This window comes from Chironomus tepperi, unplaced genomic scaffold, assembly GCF_022539635.2.
Source record: "Chironomus tepperi strain 1889 unplaced genomic scaffold, CSIRO-AGI_Ctep_v1 contig_444, whole genome shotgun sequence".
Classification (NCBI taxonomy): domain Eukaryota; kingdom Metazoa; phylum Arthropoda; class Insecta; order Diptera; family Chironomidae; genus Chironomus; species Chironomus tepperi.
Window position 1 is genome coordinate 69,063 of NW_027226566.1, and position 22,292 is coordinate 91,354.

At 32.9% G+C, this 22,292-nt stretch overlaps 1 protein-coding gene and 2 long non-coding RNA genes across 4 annotated transcripts; 2 read left to right on the forward strand and 1 right to left on the reverse strand.

Moving 5' to 3' along the window:
• Positions 1-326: 326 nt before the first annotated feature.
• On the reverse strand, positions 327-12,879 carry LOC139097944 (uncharacterized). 2 transcript variants are annotated; one of them, XR_011545122.1, is made up of 4 exons: positions 12,473-12,879; positions 12,305-12,419; positions 12,130-12,241; positions 327-519 (listed from the first exon to the last, which is right to left on the reverse strand). It is a non-coding gene; the product is annotated as an uncharacterized lncRNA (long non-coding RNA). The 2 variants fall into 2 exon arrangements; XR_011545121.1 differs by having other exon boundaries at positions 12,130-12,419.
• Positions 12,880-14,023: 1,144 nt separating this feature from the next.
• On the forward strand, positions 14,024-16,036 carry LOC139097943 (uncharacterized). Its single transcript, XR_011545120.1, has 3 exons — positions 14,024-14,080; positions 15,137-15,631; positions 15,794-16,036. It is a non-coding gene; the product is annotated as an uncharacterized lncRNA (long non-coding RNA).
• Positions 16,037-16,134: 98 nt separating this feature from the next.
• LOC139097946 (uncharacterized) lies at positions 16,135-16,548 on the forward strand. Its single transcript, XM_070649967.1, has one exon. The coding sequence runs from the start codon at positions 16,135-16,137 to the stop codon at positions 16,546-16,548; it is 414 nt and encodes a 137-aa protein (XP_070506068.1).
• Positions 16,549-22,292: the final 5,744 nt, after the last annotated feature.

The window sequence follows — 22,292 nt, forward strand, 5'->3', positions numbered from 1 at the left end:
GACTGTAATGTACTGATTTATTTTCATCGTATATTTTCCGGTTGACTCGGTAATTTACATATATACATCACTTATGCCATTCTGTGCGATATATTGCATACCAGTAAGTTACAGTAAGTGAATAAAGTGAGAACGAAAGTAAGAATGAACATGATAATTTAGGAGAGCTGGAAAAAAATATTTATGTGCTACCCTGAAAAAAAAGAATAATTCTTGTAACTCACACATTTCATAAATTTTACTGCTGTTGATGTTCATCTTTATTCGCTTCCGTTTATGACACATATTTACGTTTATGCTGCAACATATGTTCTATCGTAATGTTCCACAGAGCAAAATTGATTTCATACATTAAAATTGTGTACCAATAAAAATGTTCATTTTATTGCTTATGATAATTGGATATACACGAGCCATACAATTTTATGATATTGGTTTATTTTCTTCTTCTGCAATTGTTTTATTCAAATTTTCTCTTTAGCATGAATTTAATGGCGTTTTTGCTATTCAGGCATAAACCTTAACAGAAATAGAAAAAAATTTGTAAATGTAAAAATTTAAATTTAAAATTGTCGTTAAAAATTTATGAAAAATATTCATATAAAAGCATAAGAGCTCATGTACATTCTTCCTTCCATATGTACGTACCGTACATTAATGAACAGAACTTTCAAATTTAATTTTATGCAGGAAGTATCTTTAATGGAGTTTTTGTTATCATAAAAACATTTAATACAAAAGTACATAATGTCTACTGCAAAATGAATAAAGTCTTATTGCACCCGAGCAACACAAAATGAAGAAAGCTCTGGTTTGGAGCTTTTAAAGCTCCAATAAAGCTTTTAAACCTTGTGTCGCTCGGGATATGTTGACATAAATGCAACGTACGGAGCCTCAAAAGCTCCATGTACGGAGCCTTAAAAGCTCCATGTGCGGAGCCTTAAAAGCTCCATTAGCGGAGCCTTAAAAACTTAAGTTTGGGAGCCTTAAAAGCACTTTGTGAAGCACCTTAAAAGCTCCAAGTACGGAGTCTTAAAAGCTCAATATATCGAGCCTTAAAAGCTCCATGTACTTCCCTTAAAAACTCCATGTGCCAGCCTTTTTCATTTATGTCGCTCGGGTTGAATTCCTGAAAAGGAAACATTTTGATTCTCATGTTGATATTCTGTTGTTTCCATGCTTAGATAACATATCCTACTGAATGCATTCGCAACAAAAGCAATTAAATGAATATTTTCAAAATTCTAAATTCTTTGAAAAATTCTATTAAAAGTTCTTTAGCTCCTCAATTTTCCCAATCTGAATATGATTGCTTCAGCATTAAGCATTAAAATGAAAATATCAGCAATTGCGTAAAAACAAAGTCTTAAAAAACAGAGAACATCAAATTATTTTGCTTCTAATTTCGATTGCGTCAATAGCAAGTAAATGGTATGCTTATGTTATACAGCATGTCATACGGAATCAAATTAGAAAAGCATGAAATTTGAGACAAATAAATAAAGAGCACAAATAGAATTGAAAAGAAATAACGAGGAAAATTTACTGTAAAAGTAATGATACATTATGAAAGTCAAGGAAGATGTCAACAAGAGCTTGAGTTAGTGGCGCATTCAGGATGTTTGAATGGTAGATAGTTAGAATATATATGAGTCAGTGGTGCATCTGGAATCTTGGAAAGTTAGATAGCTGGAATATACCCGAGTGGAGCAACGTTCGTTGCCTTTTGAAGACGATATTTTTTCAACCCTGTAGATTGCATTATCCAGAGTATATAAATATAAAATACCTATCTTTGTGGATGGTAAGAGATCGCGAGGAAGACCGAAGAATTTCCATTGAATGTGATTGAAGCTGAGTCGTAGGATAGATTGTTTCGAAGGACATTCTAACAACTACGCCACTGCTATTGTTTCACTGCTAATATACCTAAACTCACAAGTATTTCGCGAATACACTAAAAATGGAGAAAAAAAATCTTTGGAATTGAAATTTAGGATGTAACCAAAGCCTTCCATATGTATTATTCATTCCATATGAATCCATTGATATTCCATAGGAATTTTTGATTTTAAAGCTTTTGTAACGGACAAAAATGCTCTGGAAAATTGATAGTTTAGCAACATTTCAGATTAACCTAAAGAAACAGTCCGAAGAGATTCTGATATTGGATATGAAGCTTCAGCTATCTAATCTTCTGATGCCTGTATATCAAATTTAAATTATGGAAATAATCAGCTCATTTTTCATATTTTTAAGTCAAACTTAAATTTTTCTGAGCATTATCTAACAAGCAATTGTTTTTATTCCGTACCTTTTATATTTGAAATAGCTTAATGCCATTCAGATTCTCTTCTTGGAAGTTAAGAAAAATGTTACATTATAATTCTGCTATTATAAAATGCTTTCGTATAGATTGAAGACGTAAGCATTTTAAATTATAAACATTTAATAAATATTTTTACAAAAAAATGTAATTTTCTGCTTCATAAAATTCATAAATTTTTCATTTTTTATTCAAATTAAATCATATCTTGGTTCATATTATATGGATCCTCCTTTATCTGATATTTTTGCTTATATTACTAAGAAAAGAATATGAAATTTATTCAAATTTCAGATGATTTGTTATATGAATGATTTTATATTATGCATAGGTGAAGGTAATTCTTCTTGATATGGATTCGTTTAGTCTTTAAGATGTTTCTTAAGCCTTTAAGATTTATAACTCGAAAAGTATTGTTTTGATCGAAGATTATAGGGAATTAAGAGGTTTTCATTTGCGTCATTTATTCTCTATAGAAAATAAATGCAAAAGATGACCAAAAATGAGTTAATTTCTATCCAAATAAGCAAATCAAAATGAGGTTTTAAGATTTATGACTGGTCAAGTGTCAACTGAAGAGTCTTCATTTTGGACACTGAAAGAAGAAGAATTGTCAAAAGACAGGTTTTGTCGCTTATCAGCTCATCTTCTGTAGGTTGTCGTCTTACTTCGCTGATATGCAGATACCATCAGCAAAAGGTGGCATCCTGGAAGAAGGGGCTCTCGGCGGAAGACAGTATCCTGCGAAGGCGATAACCAGTGGAAGTCTTATTCCATACATGCAAACTCTGCTAAGCGCTTAAACCAAGAAAATCAAGAAAAACCTTAACAAACAGAAAGCATGCTTTCATGCTACAGACTACGGTACTTAATAGCGGTCTCTTTGTATGTTAGGCTTAAGCTTTTCATGTCTTGAAAATTCGTGGCTTTGGAAGAATTAGCCAGACGACTGTACTCAACCCTACACCAACACTTCACAGTTGGATCCTAAGAACTTACTTGATGGCTATTCTGTCTGTAGCCGAAAGAGTGGAGCTGTGAGTTATGCTCTTAGCACATTAGACTTCGACTTAACATAAAATGCATGGAATCGGGAGTTGGCAAGTAGCCAACACTCTAACGCTAGTGTTAGACGACATATATTAGAGGTCATCGATCACAATTGATCCGTACAGCCAGCGAAGTAAGGAATAAAGTTATATAGAATCCTTTCAATTAGCAGTTTATTCTTTGATATTGAGCTATAATCTTCAATATTATCAAATTGTATATGGATCCCCCAAAAGCCAAGTAACATTCAAACATAACAATTAATCTCAAGATGACAGCTACTTTAGAATTTTTTAATCATAACAAAGTAAACTCCTTCCATCACTCTAATAAAGCTTGAATTTCATTTCTGTATTAAATCATGCAGCATAATTTATTAAAATAAGTAAAGAGCTGCTTAAAAATTTTGTTTTTCAACAGACATTGCATTAAAATGATTAATATTCATTGAATTGGGTGTAAATTTTACAAATTACTTTAAAATCGTCGTCAAATTTATCATCATCTCGACACAATAACAACAACAACATCAAGCGGATGACAAGAAGAAGAAAAATAATTTTTCTTATAAACGACGAACGAGCACAAAAATGTATTTTTTTCCAGATTTTTCTTAGTAAGTAACAATAAATTGAAAAATGTATATGGAAAAAGTAAGGAAACAAGATAAAGCTTAAAAATGGATTTCTCGCAGATTTTCATTTTGATATAAAACAAAAGCTGATAGCAAAGTGAAAAGGGAGGAAAAGTTACCGAGCGACACAAATGAAAAGGGGTCCGTCATGGAGCTTTTGATAGTGTTGAAGCTGAGGAAGAGATAAAAGCCTGTTATACTGTCCTTTGTTGGAATCCACAAGAGAAAAGGTACCTAGTGCTCCAAGAGCAACATTGCATAGGATGGAATGCTAGTTGTAGATTTGAAAACTAAGAGAATCTAGGAGAATGGTACCAGTAAGTAAGTTTATGGAAATCACCAATTATGTGGTTCATGGAAACCGATCAATATTTCAGTCATTTTGTCGTCGATTTTACGATCGAATTTTCCAAATTTTTCAATCGAGTTCTGAAAAAAAAAGAAAAATAAGACTGGAAAATCGTAAAATCAGCAAAAATTGGTATTATGTCGAGAGAATATGGCCGTTAAAATGGGAGAAATGGTCGATTTCTGCGGAAAAACTGACAGAATTTGATCAAGGAAATTAAAAATTTTGTCCTATCCGTTTTTCCGACATTAAGGAAAACAGAAGAATTCGAGACTGAATATCTGACTCACCCTCCATGGCAGAGGTCCTGCTTCATTTGAATTGATCGGGATTCATGAAAACAAATGAAGGGGAAAAGTGAATTTTGAAGTTCCAAGGATTGAATTCTGTAACTTTTGGTTTTGTTTTGACAGACATATATTGTATAGGATCTAAAATGCCAATTCTGAATCTCAATCCAAACCCCAAAAACCAGGATTACTTGATAAATTCTCAATTGAAATTAGACGGTTCAAAGCTGGACATTATCATAATAGTTATGATTCTCATACCGACTTGTTTTTCAGTTCCCAAGACTCATATCCGCAATCTTGTTCCGATCACAAGTTAGCACATTATCCAAACAAATCTAAAAACTTTCCAGACATGCCTTTCCCTTGAATTTTCACTTCCTACTGTATGCTATATAGCTTCTGCTATTTCCACATTATAGGATAAAACAAAAGAGGGTAAACTTCCTTTGAGAATTTATAATCATTATTCTTCGTTGTCTTCTATTTGGGAAGAATAAAGAATTTTTGTTGGAATGGAATAAAAATAAAAATTGAGAATGACAAACAGAACCAAAGCGGGACAATAGCTGAATATTACTGCAATTCAAACAACTTTGCAGCTTTAATTTCTCTTTATTCTCACTCTCGTCTGGTATTTCATAACTTTAGGGTGAGGACACAGGAGGAGGACATGTCAAAGCATTTTTTTGTACAAATTGCATTCTATGCTACTCATGCATGATATTACTTTAGAGAATAAAACTGATAACTTAATTTCTTTGTAAATTTGGGAAATAAAAAGCCAAAAAACTGCATGAGGCAAATAAATAAATGACTGTAAATGCCATATGAGTATATGACCCGAGCCGAGCAGTATAATATGGCAAACTGCATTTGTTGCCGTAAAAATTGGGTGAAATCCGAACGACACAAATGAAGAAGACTTCTTAAATTCTCTTATATTAATACCGGATGGAAGCTGTCTCCATGAACATTTAAATGTTACACGGAGGCATTTTTCAATTGGTACTAATAAAAGAGCTTTTGACGGAGTCTTTAAAGTTCCATGACGGAGCCTTCTTCATATGAGTAGTTCAGGAAATCAACCATCAAAGTAACGTCAGAGCTGGGACATTTCAGGAGGAAATGGTTTAGGGGTCCCCTCCTTCTTTTTCATCAAAAATCATCAATTTTCTAGAGTTTTCATAAAAAAATCCTCTCCTCTTCCCAAATTTTGGCAGATCATACAACAAAATTCAACATCCTTAAGCACTGCCCAACTCCCTCTTACACTCAAAAATCCATCTGATAACGCCCTATTTTCAGAGCAACTTTACGTCTTTTCATTAATACAACGCTTAAGAGCTGAAGACATGACGATTAGTAATTTGTTGCCCTACAATTTACCCATTTGTAAGCTCTGATCATCGCAAAAACATGAGTATGTCATGAGACCTGATTTATCCTACAATATACCCAGTTATAAAAAGCAGTAAAGACACAGTATGTGCATAGACCTCAAAACTGTATCCACAAAACGAACTGAGTTGTGACCTAGCGAATAAATTGTTGCTGTTCGGCCAGATTCATTCAATATGAATCTCTGTAGTGCTTTAAATGAATGAAAATGAACATTTCAATTATTTTCGCTTATGAGAATCATGAAGTGATGATGAAAAATGAACACAAAAAAAATATGACAGAGTGAAAAAATTCATTGTTTTTTATATCTGTTGAATTTTCCTATTGACAATCAAGTGGGGGGAAAAAATGATGATTTTTTCATGTGGATCATAAACTTTTTTTATGGCAATTCTCGCAAAACTTTTTTTCTCTCTTGAGTTTGACAAACTTTTTATACAGATTGAGTAGAAATTCAGAATCAATTGTTTTTCAAAAAAATTGACATTTCAAGGGTATTTACAGATCAAAATAGATTCACAAGAGAAACAAAAAAAGTCAGCACAAATCAATTGAATATTTATAACAAAAGTTAAGGCTTTTTGGAATTTATTTTCATCACATGCTTTGATATTGTTTATGTCACTTTTGTTATTTTAAGGTTTTCATAAAGATTTTGTTTGATATTGTGCATGTCATGTGGAAAAAACTTGAATTTAAGTTTGGTATATGCAAATTTCAAGCTTTGCCGAAATAATGGGTCAAAATCAGCCGTGATTTAGCTCTCAGATACCTTCACGTCTTGCTGCAAACGCAGTGACGTTGCCGACTGTGCATTAAGCTAGCCCAATTGAATGTCATTTGCTTTTAATCCAGCTTGGTCAGACATGTAGGTAAAAAAATTCAAAAATCTCAGATTTGCAACACAAGCTCAGCCTGGGAGTTAAGGCTTTCTGCCATCAGGTTATTTAATTCCTATGCCAGAGAGAATTCCATATGGGACAAAAGCACCTTATTAACTAACTTCTCATAAAAGAACAAAGGAGCTTCAAAAGCTCCTGCAGCACATGATGATTTTAACCTGATTTCAAGTTGCAGTTAACAAACCAGGTGTATATGCCAGCAACAGTGAGATTGAAAGCCTTTAATCTTCAGCTCTCTATCCCGAGCTCCACAAACAAGCATGATTGCAGTAAGTAGCAACTAAAAGACTTGCTGATTATATAAAGAGTAAGTTATTTATAAAAGGATATAAGGAACAATACACAATAAATATGGATAAATATAAATTTTTACCTTCCCAGAAGTTCTTCAAAGTAAAAATACTATAAAGTATTTTTGAACAATCAATATGAATGTATTAATATCTGCCATATTATTTATAGGAAGGCCAAAATATTTATAGGCATTTCCTATTTTTAAAAGGATTTAAATCTTGATCAGGTCTATAAAGAACTACAATACATATTGAGGAATAGAGAATTTTGTTTAAATTCAACAAAATTAAATTGATTTTGTAGAATTTTGGAAGCTTTAATCAAGCTTTGATCACTAACGATTACTTATTATCCTGCATAACCATCATAGACTTACCCCGAGCAGTATAATCTAGTAAATAGAACTCCGAACGTCACTGTGCTGACGACCAAACATGAGAGCACCCTGACAGCAACATGTCTGCTGTTTAAACCCCATTTGTACGGCAACAACTAAAATTTACTGCATCGTGCTGTTCATGAAAGCATTTTCCAATAGTCATTCAATACACTGCTTTGATATGATTTCATGGACTGTGAATGTATTCTCAATATTGGCAATTTCTGAAGCCAAAAGTACACAAATAAAGCACCAGATTGTATTAAAGATTTATTCCCAAACAAAGGCAACAAAAAAGTTGAAAGAGGGAGCATAAAGGTTGGTATTTTCTCATTTAACAAGGCTAATACATTAGACATTATCGCATAAATGTACATCTCTTTGCATTAAAAATTCCATTTTTATAGAAATCAAGCTAAAGATATGCAAAATGGGAAATATTGTGAGAATATTCAATCCAGAACGTTATTTTGCACATTACTTTCAAGCAATTGATTGTAAATTATTACACAATTATCAAAAAAGAAAGAAAGCATGGAAAAGCTTCGTTATCGTTCCATAAGAAGAAGCAGCAGCAACTTTACGTATGGAAATTTTCTCATTCCTGTTCAAAAAATGATATACATTTTCAGCAATAATAATTTATTTTATTACATCACATTGCTCATGTTCATTACTTTGTTGTTTGGTATGAGGATTATTCCATGTTTTAAACTGTCTCATTCCAGAAAAAAAAAGTTTTTCTAACAATTTTAAATACAAAATCTGGAGTTTGTGCTTAATATTCATTGAATTTAATTTTAAATATGAGGTTTAAAAGTATAATCTGAGAAAAAGTTTAAAAGTTTAATTCATGCGTAATAATTAATTCTTATTCATTCAGAGACCCGAGTGGCATAAATCGGTGAGCCACATTTTCGTCTGAAAAATTTGTCAAAATCAGCCTTCAATGTACCGTCAAAGCAAACCCAAAAAACACAAATAGATTAATCAATCAAATATTCGACATCAAGCCATTGTGACTCTGACTTGACTTGTTGCGGAATTTGATTTAAATCAGTCAAATTCACGTCAGCCTGATTCCTTTTTTGGATAGATTAACCAACTTGTGCTATTCGGAAGTTTTGTATCTTACCGTTGAAACGGCAGTGCCTTAGCAAACACGTTGTATTGTTCGGGATTCGGGAATGTGTGTATTGAGTAAGAGTAAGAGAAATATATATACATTAAGAACCAAAATATTATAACTATGAGGCTATGAATTTTTTGACGGGACGCTGCTGTATTTTTTTTCAAGAAATCGAAAAATCCATACAAAATTTGGAATTTTTGTCAAATTTTGAACATTTTCGTTCTCAAGGTCCAGGTTTAAGCCCAGAACTGAAAATATTTTTCTCGAAATTTTAATTATTTTCTTCATTTTTTTAAAAGATTCTTACCTAATTTAACTAGTTCTTTGAATATTAAGACTCAAAATAGTCCAAAAGAACCTCAATAGTGCCAAACTTAGTGTCCCGATTTTTTCCAAGAGTGTCTCGATATTTTGCAGATTATGTCACTGACGATTAATCTTAGCAAGTCTTGTTCAAACTGTATGTCGCTGTAATTTTAGGAAAATGCCATTTATTGCATGCCTTGTGGAGTTTCTGTCGTAACTTGCCATCAAGGTGTGTCGTGATGCAAAAAAGTTTAGACAATCCTGATTTAGATGCAACAAATGAATTTATGATTTATATTGCAGCATTGTAATAAGTGAAGGAGTATGTAAGAAACCCAAACAGCACAGTGCGTTTGCTAGAGTATCACTGAGTCACCATTATAATGGTAAACCTTTTTGATGGCAATAAATGCGATTTACAGTACATCTATAGCTAGTCGGGAAAGCAATTAATGTCGCAGCAAAATCATCTTTAATCGCAAGTACAAAATTCTATAGAAATTAGCATAAAATATACATACAAAAGGCATCAAGTTTCCTTGAGCTTTAAGAATCCTTGTTACTTTATTGTATGTAATTGCATGGTAGCCCAAATCCACCCCTTGGATACGCCCCTGTGATTATCCAATAATGTGACCTTTACGTAGTCTATATCCGTTTATACTTAAATTAATATCAAAATATTAAAGAGAAGCAGTTCTAAAAATATCCATTCATGATTGCGAAAGACACAATTTAAAAATTCAAAAGCTCCAAGAAATTTCCATCAATGCATTGCATCATATTCATATCTGTTTGTTGAGAAAACTTAATAAAAATTTTGAAGATGTATATTTAGTATAAAAACATTCTTTTCATCTTCATGGCTCCCACATAGCATGATGTTATTTGTCATAACATATGATAAAAAGAATGGTTACTAAGTCTTATTCTCTTCCATTTCCATTTTTAATTTAACATATGTATGACGAAAAAAAATAAATATTCTGAGAATCTACATTTTGAGGAAATTCCGATACCTCTCGAGTCGTCTGAAATTTCTTCTTTTTATGACATATTTTCCCTAAAGGTTACATGAGGAAATTAAGCATATTCTGAATTTCATATGGATTTTGTTCCACTCGAGAATTCTGTTTTTGGTAAATTCACATTGGGTCCGTTTACATGTTATATCAATCGAGAAGTACAAATGTGTAAATATGGCTAGATAGGTCACACAATAGTGTTGTTGCTTGGGAAGAGACACAAGCTTGCTATACTGCCCTTGGTTGGAATCCACAAGGGAAAAAGCGTCCAGGTGCTCTAAGAGCAACATGTCGTAAGAAGATAGTGAAGGAATGCTAGTTAGATGTCAAATCTGAGAATTTGTACAAAATTTGTGATTCAACGAGCCAGCAATAGAGTCAGATGGAAAGTATTTTTTAGCAATTTAGGCTCCAAGTCGGAGCATGGTTTCAGAAAGTAAGGAGTACGGATAATTGACATTTTGAAGACTCTCCCATACCCCGCTCTTCTCTGTATCAAATTTTAATTCCCTTCTTCCATCTCTACTTAGAGAACGTCCTTTTATTATGTACAGCTAAAAATTGACTTTTTGAGAACAGACACTCCTGCTCACATATTTTAACTCAATTCTAATGCTCTACCGTAGGTGCCCCCTCTCCGTGGGTGTCCTCTCTCATGCCTTCTGCCATGGTCCGTTTTCATATTGCGTGACGAGAAAAATCGACATTTTCATCCCCTTACCCCTCCGTAACAATTTTTAACCACAATCCTCTAAGGATCCGCTCAAATATGTATTAAGCAACTTAAAAAACCGTCTTTTGACCCAACCCACTCCTTCCTCCTATTTCCATTGTTTGAGGTCTCAACATAATCTCAACTCCCCCACAACATCCCCTCCTCCTCCTAAGAGCATTACGTAATAATCAAACAACCCCACAATTCTTACAAAATTTCTTATTATTTCTCTTGTGACTATATTTCATAACTTATGGGATAAAAACAATATGGATGAAATTTATGACAAACATAAACCCTATTGCAATAGACATGGTCATGAAAATTTCAAATAGAATATTCACAATCATAAATTTTCGACTTTGGCAATAGTAAAAAGGAACTTTATGAGTGACCAAAATTTTATACCTTTAAATGGGAAGTTAAAGATTTTTATGAGGAATACTTTCAAATTTTCATCTTGGATTGAATAGTAAAGAATTATATTGCTTCATTTATGGCTTGTTTGAATTATGCTATTAGGAGATTTAGTTTCCATTAAAAACATAATATGTATCCAATGCAGCAAGATTTTAGATATGAATAATTAAAATTCATTAAATTCTTTTGACGATCATTTTTAAAAGGATTTATGACAGGCTTTTGAATGTATTAGCTAGACTTAGTTATATTGCTTAAGATAGCACAAACTTGAAAATTGCTAACTTAGATGCTTTCTTTGCACAAACTTTTACGGAAATAGCTTTCTACAAAGCTTTCTAGCTTTCTAGCTTTCTGTGCTTGTAAAAGCTGATTTCGAGAATGGTCAGTTTTAATCTTTAATTTATCCTTTAATGTCCGTTTCCTAGTCACATAGTTCGACTACTCGTGGTTCTATATACCCGCGGATAATGCCCGCGCTTTTGAATCCGCGGACACTTTTGAGGATGGAAAACTACGAATATTTAACCGCACGTATTTTTTACTAGTTTTATATTTGCATATTCGAAGGTTTTCTGGGGGTATCAATTGATATCATGATGATGTATACACTAGACATTTAGTCAGCTTTGAAGTTAGACTTTTCCTTATTCTAGGCATTGAGGTCGACATAAGAAGCAGCCCAAATTTGGTAGAAATTTAACTCAAAGTCTTGTCTGAGTCGCATTATTCGCTTTTTTTGTGCAAAGTTTCTTGAGGGTTCTGATTAGTGAACTGTATGTCTTGCTACTAACGGCTATTGACTTAACAAACTAGTCACAAATACACTACAAAATATCTATTCATCCACCATCATACCATCATCCACTTTCAATTGCTCATTAGAATCGAAATTTCACTCACATTTTCACTTAAAAGAATCCTCAACCATTGCTTAAGAGTTGCTTTAATTCATCTGTGATTCATTTCGTATAGATATATCCTTTCAGTGAATTTTTTGATGCGATTGATTGACCTAAAATTTTAAAATTTTTTTGTAACATTAAATAGTGATAAGATTTTTGATATTGTACAATACTTATTGTCTCAATACTTTAGTTTATAAATGATGAAGCATATAGTCTGCAATTTTTCCATGCAATCCTCTGCTGAGATGGAATTTGTGCCGTTTTATTTTTTTATTTTCCTTGAATCTAGTAGTAATTTAACCTCATCATTCAAATTTTTCATTCAAATATTTTCCTACCGGTTTTGCAATTTTTGCAGGCAATCATTTTTTGATAACTAGCTCATCACAAGCTCATTACATCGTTGGGATCGTTTCACTAATAGCTGTTGAATTTCTCGTGTTGTAACTGTGAGTTGTTGTGCAACATTCTTCATGTGCTGAATTCTTTGCTGAAGTTCTGAATTATTTGAACACTTGGATCTTTTACGGATCAATCTCCTTATATTTTAGCCACATTTTTAGATGAATATGATTTATTCGGTGTATTTTTAAGATCCTTAATTAATAATTTTTTTTAATATTTTAGCACTAAATACAATTCAGCTAATTAAGCGTAAGAGTAAAATTCAAATCTTTAGCATAGAGCGAAATGAAAAAAAAATTAGGCTGACTATCTGATGTATTTTTGCCTTTACGATGATGCATTTTTCTGTCTTGCTGCTGTGCTACTCTAGCATGCTGTGTTTTTAAAAGCTAATTTATTTAAATCCATTTAAAGAGACTTTTAATAACCTTTTATTTCAATAATTTTCAATTTCTCTGTTGTTTGTTATTGTACACAATCAAATTGGTCCCCAATTTCTTAGTAAACAAAGAGAAATGCTTTAAAATGCTCAATATAGGGATTATAAATTATTATATTCATTTTTGATATGTAATTATTTAAAAATTTAAGAATAATTAGAACAAGCGGTCAACAGGAACTGACTCTTTTTTTGCACATTGATAAGAAATTAAGAGAACATTATTAAACATTGAGAAAAAAATCGCTTAATCATTACTCCACTTAAAAATTTTATCAGTGTACAATTAAATAGCTAGTAAAACAGATGAATTAGTGAAATAAATAATGCTTTGTTCAAAAATGTCAGTGTTTTAAATTGTCATTTATTATGATTTTACAACTTAAATGCCGAAATTTAGTGAAAAGAATACAGAACTCAATGAAAGATTATTTTTGTGTAAATTGAAATACATAAATTAAATTAATATTAAAAAATTTTTATAAATTTTGAAATGAAAAATAACTTCCATCAGTAAAATCCAGAGCTGGATGGTGGCTAATTTAATAACTTAAACATAAAATATCGCACCACTGTATATTGTCGATCAGAGCATCAAACGAGTACAGCATTTTACGTATCCTGGCAGCAACATATCAGCAGATGGCGGTACAAGGAAGGAAGTTGAGCAAAGAATCCAGAATGCAAGAGATTCATTTTCGAAGATCTTAAATATCTGGAGATCCACCAGCATCAGCAAAGCCTTGAAGATGAAAATTTTCAAAACTTGTGTCAAGTCAGTACTGCTTTATGTTTGCGAAACCTGGCTCTCAACTACAGAGATACAGCAAAAGCTTCGAGTTTTTGTCTTCAAAAACGGAATAGTGTGGTAGCTGAGGGTGAGACACAAGCTTGATAAATTGCCCTTGGTTGGAATCCACTAGGGAAAAGGCGTTCTGGAGCTCCAAGAGCAACATGGCGTAGGACGGTAATGAAGAAATGCCAGTTAGATGTCAAAACTGAGAATTTGTACGAGCTTTGTGATACAGCCAGCAACAGAGCCAAATGGAAGCCTTTTTGTAGCAAACTAGGCTCCAAGTCGGAGCATGGTTCCAGTAAGTTAGTAAGTAATATCAAATAAATAGCTTCTTTCGATGAGTTCCATTTTTCGTGATCACTTCGGGAGCTTCGGGATTTAATGATACAGATCTTCATAAATATTGTCGATTAACACATTGACAATATTTATAAAGACTCTAGTAAGTATCATAAAATCTTCGGCCATGTGGCCTTCGCAAATGTTTTGAAGAAAAACTATTTGCGAAATCACACTGAACAGTATCAACATCACTAGAAAGATCCAACTTATCGTGTTGACCCTTGTTCTAAATGCTTTTAGAAGTTGTTCCATGTTTTTCTTAAGTATGGTTAGACTTAATATTTTTTCATCGTCTTGTAAAAGAATCTGAAATTTTAAATTAGGCACTTTATTAAATTTAAGTTACTATCTAAATTGTCAAATAAAAAAATTACCAATAATACTTGATTCATTTTGAAAAGATTTAAATTTTATGTTATTATATTAATCTTTCTTGATAAATAAAATGCCGGTGATAAAGCGTCTTTTACGATATGCAGGTTGAATATCTTTGTGAAAATAGCCGTGTGCCCCTTTCGTATAAATATTTTTTATAAGTATAGGAAAAGTCAAGAAATTCGTTTTTTTTTGCGTAACCTAATAAGTGAACGACCAATAAGTGAAGAAAATTAAAAATTTAAAATGAAATTCTAGAAAATTTGTTTTTTGATTTTTTTTATGGATAATTAGTAATAAGTAATAAAAATAATTAGTAATAAGTGTTTTTAATTTTTGCTGAAAAACACAAAGAATTTATTTTGAAATTATTAAGTGATGCATATTTTTGAAAGGGTTGGAGTTCTCATAAATTAGAAGGAAAAATAATTTTTCTAGTGACTTTTTAAAAATAAATTGTTTTCCTATACATAGGTAATTATATAAAACTATCGTATTTGACATAATTCTTTAAAAGTCCCGTAAAAAAATAGTAATATTTCCAGTGAAATAGACTTAGACAATTTTTGAATTAAGAGTGTTATTTGAAAATATATATCAAATTATATAAAGTGAAGAACTATTCTAATATTTTTATTATTTTAGACTTAAACATCTAAAAAACATCAACTTTTGTGTCATCGGAATGGAAATCGTAGAAGCTTCAAGCTCATGAACCCACCATATACATCAAATACATTTCTTCAGATACATGTAATATCCTTAAAATCAACACAGCTTCAATATTTAAAACCAAAATGTTCAAACATCAAAATCAACTTCTACAAATAGCAGATTAACAAGACATCAATAAGAAAATTCAGGTGAGAAAATGCGACTAGATAAGGCATACACTTCGAAAAAAGTATGCCAGACAAAATGTCATTGCTAAGGCAGAATTACAAGTTCACTACATAGCCCTTGGTTGGAATATACAAGGGAAACAGCAGCCAGAAAATCCAAAAGCTTCGTGACTTAGTGACTTAGTGATGAATGGCGAGAGAATTTGCCAAACTAGGTGACAAAGCCAGCACCAGAGTCAGCTATGGGGCCTTTTGTAGTAACCTAAGCTCCACACAGGATCATGGTTGCAATAAGCAAGTAAGTATCAAGTGCAGTACTCTCATTATTAACAGCAAGTCATTGACCTTTAACGCCAAAAATCGTAAATAATAAATTAAAGTAAGCATATATCAATAGAAATTACTCATAAAATAATCTCAATGTTGCAAATTAATTAAAATATAATCTTGACTCTTTTAGATCATCCCTAGCTGCTCTCCTAAAATCAGTGACCATTGCATAATTATTCATCTCCATCATATCAATGCTGTAAATGCAGAGCAGCAAGGAAACTAAGAAAATTATACATACAAGAAAAATCTCAGCAATCCATCTCAAATTTCAATCCCCAAAAAATAAATAAGTAGGAGAATCAATAAAAAATTCTTTGTTACGTACGAGATTCCAAGTAGTTCCATCATTAACAGGCAGTAAAAAAAATGTCACAGGAGGAAAATTCACCAAAGGATTTGAATATCAATGAAACCTTGAAGGCAAAACTAACACCACAGCAATTGATGGAATGTAGAGAAGCTTTCGACATGTTCGACAGTGATGAGGATGGCATAATAACCACTACACAGCTTGTGTCAGCTTTAAGAGCTTTGGGTTACAACACAAGCCGAATTATTATTAAGAAGATTAAGAAGAGGAATCTTGAGAGTGAAGATGGCGTAGGCAAATTGAAGTTTGAGGATTTTGTTAAGTTTGTCATTATGTATCTTCGTTATGCATTCACAAAAGATGACATGATAGCCGATTTAAGACTCATTGATATAAATAATGACGGAAGTATTACAAAATTGGAACTTGAAAATTATCTCAAGAGCTTGACAATTCCGCTCAGTAACGATGAAATTGTTGATGCTGTAAATGCCGCAGATTTAAATAATGATGGAAAGATAGATTATAATGAATTTGCCGCTATGATGTGTCCTCACGATAAAAATTCATGAAATTGAATACTTTTTTCTTACTCTTTAAACTCTCGTTTGATGTTCCTTACTATCGTTGTCATAATCATAACCATAGCAATAATCAAGTTTATTTGAACAGTAAAAATGTTGTTATGCCATGACTCCTCATATAATCAGCAGGTAGTCACCTTGATTGTTATACATAAAAAAAGGAAACAAGAAGGAAAATAAAGACAACACACAAAAAAATAACAGCAACATAAAGGAAAAGCTTTTCTTTGACGCCAAAAATTTTAAAAGGTAGTCATAGTGATAAATTTATTAAGCAAACACATTTTTAACCTTTATTTACAGCGCACATGAATGGAAGAAGAAGGTGGATTTTTTAAGGTACAAAGGAGTTTTTCGTAAATGATGTCTTGTACTTAGAGAGTTGAAGCTTGAGGGTATTTTGGATTTTTGATCAAAAATTCGAGTACCTCATTATCTATCCTCTCAAATCTTGCTATTTATTGCTGATTCTTGCTGATAGACTGCAACAGAAAGTCCGAAACCCCTGGATGATCACCAAATCTGAACATAAATTCGATTTTATTCCAAGCTATAGGAATAGCAGTAGAAATGCATCCGCAATGAAAGCATCTCTTGTGAGCAGTAAAAATGCATGTCTTAAGATTCTTAAATGTCCTTTACAAGTGATTCAGATTCCACTATAAAATGTAGGTCTAATAGGGTGAGGTACAACAGATTAATAATCGCAAGTGCCTCAAGCTCATAAGGCTGGGCCCTTCAAGCATTTAATATAATATTATTAAATATCCTTATGGTTTGTCTCTCCGTAGTGCCTTCATCAAATGGCTATCCTTATCCCTTCTATCACACTATCGCCATCTTAGCTAGGGAATCTGATACATATCTCTACATTGTGCATCAGATATTATGACTGTCCTTATCTACTTCGATTTATCCTTACTTGTCAATCTTGAATAGAATGGATTCCCGAGTAGGACTCGAACCTACGTCCTACGATTTCTGACCACATGTTCCTACCACTGAGCTATCGGGGGTTGTTCGACCATATGACAAGTTGCCTTTTATGAATGATGCATCTTATCTATCCTCCTTACTACTGCTCTCCTAATAAATTACCGTTTATAGGTCATTGCAGAAACCCCATGGCTATACTACACCTTTTCTTCTTAAAATAGAACTCGGTGTTTTGCTAAAATTCAGTTCCTTTCAATCATAAGACTTGTGCTCACTTAGCAAGGTTCAAAATCATCTCAGTTTTCGGAAGTTTTTTCTCTAGAATACAGAAAGGATGTCGTTATTTGTCAATGATCCTTTGAATCTTTTCACCGTCCGCAACCTCAATATCGAAGCGCTTTAAGAGTTCTTGTATGTAACGTTGTCGCTCGATTTAAGAGGAAGGATGAATAAATAAATAATAAAAAAATTTGAATCTTAATTTTATGCTGATTAAGTTGATCTCGCTTTTGTTTGTGATTAAGCCTGAAAAAAAAAGATTCGTTTTTTTTCTGTGTCTATTTATTCTTAATTAATTATCTATGCATTAAGTGTAAAGGCAGACTTTATCAATAGAAATGTTTTTTTTTTTTGTACGTAAAGCTACAGGCATATTTATATTGCATGAACTGAAAAAAAAAATTGAATCTTGGACCTTTTTTTTCTCATTAATGAATGAACGGAGCTGTAATTCAAGCATGCGAAGTATTGAATGTAAGGATAATGATGAAAGCATAAGTTACAGAAGAAAACCTTTTGCAGTCAGTCCTAAATAAAAAGAAGAAACTATTATTCTGTATGGATAAACAATCTTATGCCATAAAAAGCAATGAAATATGTGTACATTTGGACAAGTATTGACTGAGACATATTAGAGGAGGATGGTCACTTTGACATGACTGTATTCGACCTAAGTTTACAGTAAACAATGCCGTAGGGAGTACAAAGTAAATGTGAAAAAAAAGGTGAATATCTTTTTTGGATCGACATTGACAGGAAAGACACTTGCTTTGAGATAAATACAATTTTTTCTATAGAAATAGAATCTAGACGATAGGAAAAAAGGGACGTAAACGAAAAAGTTTGAGCGACAGTAAGTTTATTTTCTTTCTTTTTTACAAAGCTCGTATTGGAGATGAAAACATCGAAAGTTGGAAGATATTCTACTTTGAGAACTTTCATTAGAACGCATATTCTTTGTAGCTGCATGAGATTGCCATCCATCAACAACATTCAAGTCGTCTTCTTCCATACTCAAATGTGATTTTTATGATTTTTCTTCTGATCATTTCATGAGATGAGCTTTCTTTGTCTTGTTACCATTGAAGACGATTGACTTATAAACCAGGGTAATTACTGTTTGTCTATGTCTGGAATTAATATCGGCAAAAGCAAGGGACACAGAAGAAGACGGCTTCCGCAATGGAAATTCAAGGGTATTGCTAATCTCTTTTTGGCAGTCACATGGAGGTGAGGGGCTTAAGAATCCAAATGGAAGGGCTTAAATTTTGAAGAGGTTTAGCGGACTTCCTTTAAAGTGGCGGATCCTTTTTCATTTGTGTCACTCGGAAAAACAGTCAAAAATCAAATCGTATGCGACTGAGACTGTTCATTTACATTGACACGCAATAAATGAAAATTTCTTATCTTCTTCTAATATTATAGACTCTCCATGTCTCTCCATGTCTACCCACGCCATCTTCTCATCGCACATGGCATACGACTCATGTTATTTAAATATCAATTTGGCTAATTGCAGATTGTGGATTTTTCAGCCGTGACCAACTTTTATCAGCTTCAGATCTCCAGTGTTTCAATAATTTCTGAGCACGGGAAAATTTGAAGCTCTTCAGCAGGTATAACGGGCTGGACATGATAGACGGTACCGCTGTAGCGCTAATTATGGTGCTGACTCATGGAACATAGACCGCAGCTGAAGTTGAACTGCTGTCGATAGAGATTTTGCAGTGTCACACTTGGAATTTTTCAGCTTGGAAAACGGTAGTTTCACTGCCATCTGAGCCATGGAACTTGATCTGTACGACTCAGCGATCAGCAGTAGTAACGTGTTTGATAGGGTACCGCTATGTCGTCGTATTGACGGTGAATTACGAAGTCTACCTGATGGCACTGTAATGGCTAATTTCGACCTAATATCATGGAAAAAAATGCGGTCTTTTAAATGCAAAATTATCGACTAACTTAACCAATATTAACCTGCCATTTTAGGTGAACTTCAATTTTTACAACAACAAAATGCACCAAAAAGAGCAATCCTATTACTCTATCAGTTTCTTTCCATTACTTCATGTATAAGATGCCTTTTTAATCTCTCAAATGGTTTAAAAAATATTTTTCAGATTTGTTCATGGCTTAAAGCATTTTTTGCCTCTTGTGCACTCTTGTGTTACATTGAAGAGAAAGAGGAACCAACAAAAATAGTTGCTGAAGTGTAAAGAAGTAATGATGTGTAACGATTTTTATATTAATATACCAAATCGGAATAGAGATACGGTAAGACCTCCCTTTTACCTTAACATATATTTTATACTGCACACACATCCACATCCATTGAGATTTTTCATTTCATAAATGGATTTGTATGTACTTACCTAATTGTGGCTGAATATTATCAGGTGAAAAATAATCTTTATTGAATGCTAATTTCGACATTTACAGCATATAAATAAGTGCTTTTATTAATGTTTATGAACCTTCTTTGCTGACTATACTGTATGGCTGACGTCGCCTCTTATTTATGGCCATACATTTCTTATAAATAATTTTTTTTTCTTTACAGTCATTGTTACATTTTCACAATAATACGCTATTCCTCCTTTGCCTTTATGCCCATTTATTATTTGACATAAAAATTTGTGAAACGAAATACGATAAAGTATATTTTGGTGGTTTTTGGTATGAAATTGTGGAGAAGGTAGAGTAAGAAGCTAAAGTCAAATAGACTGAAAAAGGCAACAATAAATATCATGAAACGAATTTCCCACATCATGAAATTTTATTTTCTCCTCGCAATTCTTTTATCGTTTTTATTGATTCCAAATAAAGAAATTGTATATAGGAATCGTTTGCTTTAAGTTAATCTAGAAAGAAAAATGAATCTACCTGACTTGAGCCTTTTCATCTATTCATACTGCCTATTTCGATTGCTTCCCCGTATAGAGTTAGTTGTGATTTGAATTTGATGAAAACGCATTTGTAAAGAATTTGTTCTTATCAAAATTCAACCCGAGAGACGCAACTGAAAAGGAATCGCTACGTAGCTTTTAAAAGCTCTACGAAAGCTCATTCATGTTTACACCAAATTGCTGCTATTAGGCCACCATATGGATGCCTCACGGTATAAGGATACTTCACGGAATATGGAAGGCGGTTTCTGTTTAATTTCAAAAAAAGATTTGCATCATTTGAGTTGCTCGGGTATTTATCATAATATTTTTGTAAATTTGACTAGATACTTAACTTACAAATCTCCCTTATTAGCCCACATCAACAAAAAAATCAATTTAGTGGGACGTTGGCTCGTCTTTCCTGTATATCCTCAATCGCACCGATCAATCTCAATAATCTCCAATATATACAGTAACGATAGTAAAAGCAAGGAGTATATTCAGGATTTGACCCCCAATGCTCCCTCTTTTTAAAAAAAAATACTTTGATTGCCAGGATAACTTCTGAAAAATCCAAAATCCCATCTAAATTTCAATCCATAAACCATTTCCGATTACCGAAATTTCGATTACCCCTATCAGGCAAAGAGCGTGCTCACAAGAGCATAGTAAACTGAGCTACTCTCATCTATATATGCTCAGCTATAATATGCTCATCTAGTATATTTAGGGTGATCAAGCTCTCGAGAGATTATTCTTTGCGTGTTAGAGTATGTTTCATTTCTGAACTTAAGTCAGTGGTGAGTTACCTCAACAAAGTTGGCAGGACTGTAATGTGGATGTGCCTCCACTGGACTACACGAAGTCCTTTTTTACTTTATATGGACTCTTGTGGAATCCAGACTCCTGTGAAGACGTCTTTTTAGACTTTTAGAGTCCTGATACCCTAATTCCTCCCAACTCTGAACCACAGTCTATGTAACCACCGGAATAAGTGAACGGCTCCTTATTTTGTAACGCAATTCGCAAAAGTTCCCTACCCTTACTCCTGAGTCTTGACTTGATGACATCCCTAGAAACTTCAACTCAGCAAAAATGCATGTTGAACAGGTGAAGTAGACAGCCCAACAAAACGAATTTATTAGCAAACTTTTCCTATGCAAATAGGCGCACGAAAATAAATGTAACAATGGCGAGCACACATTTTGAATGAAAATTGTTTCTTTCATATGTATAAGGGACACAAAAAGTGAGTGTAAACCTCACCCACAGTCTCCTTCCTTTTTATTTTCATTTAGGTTTATGATTTTGATCACGTAGAAAAGGGATACACACAAAAATATTTCAAATATGAAGAAAGATCCATTCAAATAGCAAATGGAACAAGAAGGGAGGAAAAATATCATGCAAAACTTTCCAAAAAAGCATAAGAAATTTTTTTCCTGTGTCTCGTTCCATTTTTTTCCTTTTTTTCAAGCATTTGCACATCATTTTCCCTGCAGTCATTCTCATCGTTTGTGCCTTAATCTGTGGGGAATTAAAAAGTTTTTTCACGCCACTTATAAATTGGCATACTAAAAATCATGATTTGGAACGAAGTATATTCCTTACGTTTTTTGACTACTAATA